Here is a 4,836-nt window from a genome sequence, read left to right on the forward strand (position 1 = left end):
AGGCGGGGAATGTTGGAGTCTGCAGTCACTGAAGCAAGGAAGCCTCATGTTCGCTTCCAGCTGCCTGGCTGCTGGCCGCCATCTTGGCTGACAGTTAATTTGCATAAGGATATGCTGATTAGCCAATGGGAAGGGTAGCGGTCGTACGCCAATTACCATGTTTCTCTTTTATTAGTGTAGATAGGACTGTTGTCTGCTTATTGGTTGACTCAGTAGAGAATAGTTTTGAGTCCCTAGTGTGCACACTCTACTTTATTTTCTCACTCTTGGACTTGGTGAAAGAGACAAAAATGTGTAAGAGGGACCTCCCTCTGTCCCTGAGCTCAGTGCCAGAGGAGAGAAGAGTTCGATGGAGGAAGGGTCTGGGGAGCTGCCAGGTGGAATGGCGGGTCCTCGGGAAAGTGTCCCAGGACAGGCGCCGTGTGCGCGGCGCCCTAGCGTCAGCCTCCTGGCCTTGGGGCCAGAGCCGAGTCTCCAGTTTCCTCCTCTGGGGCTGTGTCTGTTCCCGCCCAGGGCTAGTGGGAAGATGAATAAAAAATGCTACGAAGCCCTGGTCGGGTTTCTCAGTGGTTAGAGCGTTGGCTGCACCTCAGGGGGTCGTGGGTTCGATGCCCGTCCTCTGTTGGGGAGTGTGTGGGAGGCAACCAGCCGATGTGTCTCTCTCACATCGAAGTTTCTCTCTCCCTCCCCTCGCCCTCTACTCTCTCTGAAAAAAAAAAAATCAACGGGAAAAATATCCTCACCCCTTGAGCAAGGATTTTAAAAGGTGCTTATGGAGCCTTTGAGCCTCTTAGAAAACAGGCCCCAGGGAGAAGCAGGCCGACGCTGTCCTGTCACAGTGGCCGCGCTCCGCTCCGGGGGCCTGTGGCAGAAGGAGCCACTCTGCCCTCCCGGCTTGCTGTGCCGTTTGGTGGCCAGTGGGGGCAGAACTTGCCCGGGTCCTGGCCGCCATGCGGGGGACGACCCAGGGCCAGATGCCAGCCGGCTGCTGCTGTGAACGGGAGGGCGCCCAGCCGGCCCCAGCTCCCCGTTGGGTGACTCTCTGTCTCCACCCAGTTTGATGGGCTGCCCCTGGAGGAGGAGGCGCTGGACGGCGAGGGGCCCCTGGAGAAGGAGCTGGCCATGGACAGCATCGTGGCAGAGAAGATGGAGATCCTGGCACCGGTGAGCTCCCCTTCGCTGGACTTCAACGACAACGAGGACCTCCCCACCGAGCTCAGCGACTCCTCCGACACCCACGACGAAGGTGGGCGGGGGGGGGAGAGGGGTGCGGGGGCCTTCCTCCTCCCTGCTGAGGGCTGGAAAGGTGCCCCAGGTGGAGGCCGAGTCGGCGGCTCCTGGCGGAAGGCTGGTGGGCAGCAGAGCCGTTTTAAAGGTTCACTGGTTACCCGCGTGGACCCCTCTCAGGGCCTTGCTTGCAGGAACGTCATCGTTCCAGCTTTGTCTTCCTTTGCTCAACAGATGAGTGCCTTGTCCTGCTCCCCAGGCCTGTCACTCACTTTACCCCCCTCCCACGTTGGCGCTGGCTGGCCCTGAGCGCCATCCCTCCCAGGGGCGGGCAGTGTCTGGGCCGCAGGAAGCGCAGCCCGCGCTGCACCTGGAGGGCAGTAGCTGTGATAGAAACTGGCTGTAGTGCCTGCAGCCGGGATCTGAGACCCGGACCCTGCCCTTCTCCAAGGTTCTCAGAGAACAGCCCTCACTTCCCCCCGCTGCTTCTGGCCTCACGCGGAACGTGCTGCTGCTTGGTCCGGGCGGAGCCAGGCGCAATGTTCGTGGGCTTGGTTGGTGGTGTGTGTGCCTCCACGGAGGAGGGGCCAGTGCTGAGCTGGTGAGCAGATGGAGACAGTGCGCATTCATCGCTGTGGTCTCTCCCGGGGTCCCATCCCCACCGCTCCCCCCGCCCACCATGACCTCCTTGGTTTTCCCACCCCCGTCCCAGGGGCAGGGCCAGCGAATGCCTGTGCAGGTTGCTCCTGCATCCTGACTGGGGTGCCATTTGTGCAAACTGACAAGTCAACGTTCTCTCCCATACAGTCCTGGGCACGGACCCTGTAGGATGTCCCTGAGCTCCTCCCTGGCCCCTCAGGGTCTCGGGGCGCTTGAGACTCTACAGCAGCCCCGCAGGCGCAGTCATCGGCTGCGGGCACCCAGGCCTCGGGGGAAGCACGGGGGCTTCAGCCGCTCACCTGTACCCTCAGCACATTCTCCTGGCGCAGACGGAAACTCCAGACATTTAGAAGTTACTGCCCGCCTGCCAGGGCTCAGTGGCTGAGCGTCAGCCTATCGACCAGGAGGTCACAGTTCGATTCCCGGGTGGGGCACAGGCCCAGGTTGCAGGCTCAATCCCTGGTAGGGGGGGTGGGGGGAGGAATGGGGGCAGGAGGCAGCGGATCAATGATTCTCTCTCATCATTGATGTTTCCATCTCTCCCTCTCCCTTCCTCCCTTAAAAATAAATAAGTAAATGAATGTAAAAGCTGTTGAAATCGTGGAGACTGGGCTCCTTATGGAAGGAGAGGAGCCCTAGTGATCATGGCCTGCAGAGCCGCCTCAGAAACTTACACAAACCGATGACTGCAGGGAGTCAGCGTCTTGAGCACACCCCTGCATGGGCAGTGCCATTCGCCGGCGTGTAGACGCGATGGCTGGTCCTGCGGGTCCCAGCGAGCCCGGGAAGTAGCCGTGTGTGTAGATCTTAGTCTGAGGTAGCTACCTTCATGAGGGAGCGTGAACGTGTAAAAGCAGACGGCACATTCCCGAACTCTCTGTGAGGGCTGAATGCGGGGACTGCCATCGGAGGAGCGGTGTGCGTGCCAGGGACGGAGTCAGCGCCCACTCCACGGCTCCTCGCCCCGCGGTGGCCGCGCCTGCAGCAGCCCCGGGCATCGCTCTGTGTCCCCCGGGCACCGCCTCACAGTCACTGTCGTCCTCTCTGCAGGGGAGGTCCAGGCCTTCTACGAGGACCTGAGCGGCCGGCAGTACGTGAATGAGATCTTCAACTTCAGCGTGGACAAGCTCTACCACCTCCTGTTCACCGACTCGCCCTTCCAGCGCGACTTCATGGAGCAGCGGCGCTTCTCAGGTGCCCCTCCCGGCCGGGCTGGCACCGCCCTCCCGCCACCACCCTCTGTCCTCTCTTCCAAGCAGCTTCTCCCTGGGTGCCGGGCCAAGGGCTCGCAGAGGTCCAGGCCGTGCAGGGCACCGTCTCATCAAGAGCAGCAGCTGCCACTCACTGGTTAGGCGCCTGCTGTGTGCCAGGCACCGTGCGTTACCGTCTCATCCTCACGCCTGCCCCGTGTGCGAGGATGGTGACCCCACGTGTCCTCGAGGACACTGGGACTCGGGCTGTTATGCCCTCACCCAAGGCCATGCAGCTAAGGAGGGGCTGAGCCAGGCTTCAAACCTAGGAGTCCCGAGGCCATGCCTTATGCCTCCCTGCTCCTGTCTCCTCCCGGCGCCCCGTCCTGAGAGAGCAGCTGGGCCTCGCGCCGCCTGCTGCCGGGAGGGGAGGGCACGGAGGACATGGCTCAGAGGAGGGGCTTGTTCCCAGGGTCCCAGGCCCTCGTCACAGTCCCGCCAGTGTGGCCAGCGTCCCTGTGGGCGGCCCCAGGACCTCCTGCCCCGTCTGGGAACAGTCAGTGTGCGCAGCCTGGGCAGAGCCTGCGGTGCCACAATGAGCCTCTTTCTGCCGAACTCCCCCTCCCCCAGCCTCTCTCTGCCCTCGGGCTCCCTTGGCTTCCTAGGAGGCCAGTGGCTCAGCTGGGTCAACAGAAGTTCCCTGGAGGGAAAGTCGCTGGGGAGGCACCTCTCGCCCTCCTCACTGCAGGGCTCTCGCCCCCTCAGATATCGTCTTCCACCCCTGGAAGAAGGAGGAGAACGGGGACCAGAGCCGCCTGATCCTTTACACCATCAACCTCACCAACCCTCTGGCTCCCAAAACGGCCACCGTCAGGGAGACACAGGTGAGGTGGGAGCAGGGGGCGGCTGGCGGCCTCTGTCCTGCGGGGAAGGTGCAGCCAGGTGTGCGGGAGTTTCGGGTGCAGGTGCTTCTCCTGGACACGCAGCCTGTCGCGTGCTTAGATGCCGCCATTTCCAGCGGCGCCGGGTCCTCCGTTCAGACTTGGGGGTAGGGTGGGGCGACTCGGGCAGGGGCCCCTTCCCCGCCTTGCTCCTCGGCAGCATGTCCGCGCTTCCTCCCCGCAGACCATGTACAAGGCGAGCCAGGAGAGCGAGTGCTACGTGGTGGACGCCGAGGTCCTGACCCACGACGTGCCCTACCACGACTACTTCTACACCGTCAACCGCTACACACTCACGCGCGTGGCCCGCAGCAAGAGCCGGCTCAGGTGCGCTCGCCGGGGCTCGCAGGAAGGGTCTGGAAGGGCTCATGAGGTCCTTACGCGGGGAACATGCATCGCTCCCGAGGAAGGAAGAGGAGGCGGTGGGAGATGGGCCTGCTGGCCGTCCCTTCTCCACCTTCTTTCCAGTCCCTCTCAGACCCTCTGTCCTGACGGCTGTTCTCACCGCGCCTGCTCGCTGCGCTCTGCGTGTCTGGAGTGCAGTGTCTGTAGCTGCTGCTGCTTGTGGTCTGTGGTTTAAAGTGCTGTCTGGAAGGTGCATTCTTTAGAATGACCGCAGGAGGTGGGCTTATTCTCACTTTTCAGACTAAAAACAAGGGTTGTAAGTGGAGTAGCTTTGCCAAGAGTCAGATTCCCTGTGAGCCTGAGACCAGGTCTAGGAACCAGCCCTGGCCCCTTCCACCGGCGGCGCCACCTGCCACGCACGCCCTGGCACAGCGAGCCCTGCTCAGGGCCAGCCCCGGGGCCTCTGTTCCCAG

General features: G+C 62.5%; 1 protein-coding gene across 4 annotated transcripts in view; it reads left to right on the forward strand.

Annotated features, from left to right (window-relative positions):
- GRAMD1B (GRAM domain containing 1B) overlaps positions 1–4,836 on the forward strand; it is an 81,523-nt gene that overhangs the window by 64,427 nt on the left and 12,260 nt on the right. For all 4 annotated transcript variants that reach the window (XM_014537659.1, XM_014537657.1, XM_014537656.1 and 1 more), the window contains 4 exons: positions 1,057–1,246; positions 2,938–3,081; positions 3,843–3,961; positions 4,203–4,345. In XM_014537659.1, the coding sequence (XP_014393145.1) occupies positions 1,057–1,246; positions 2,938–3,081; positions 3,843–3,961; positions 4,203–4,345 (596 nt within the window). The remainder of the gene's footprint in view (positions 1–1,056; positions 1,247–2,937; positions 3,082–3,842; positions 3,962–4,202; positions 4,346–4,836) is intronic.

Source organism: Myotis brandtii, unplaced genomic scaffold, assembly GCF_000412655.1.
Source record: "Myotis brandtii unplaced genomic scaffold, ASM41265v1 scaffold181, whole genome shotgun sequence".
NCBI lineage: Eukaryota > Metazoa > Chordata > Mammalia > Chiroptera > Vespertilionidae > Myotis > Myotis brandtii.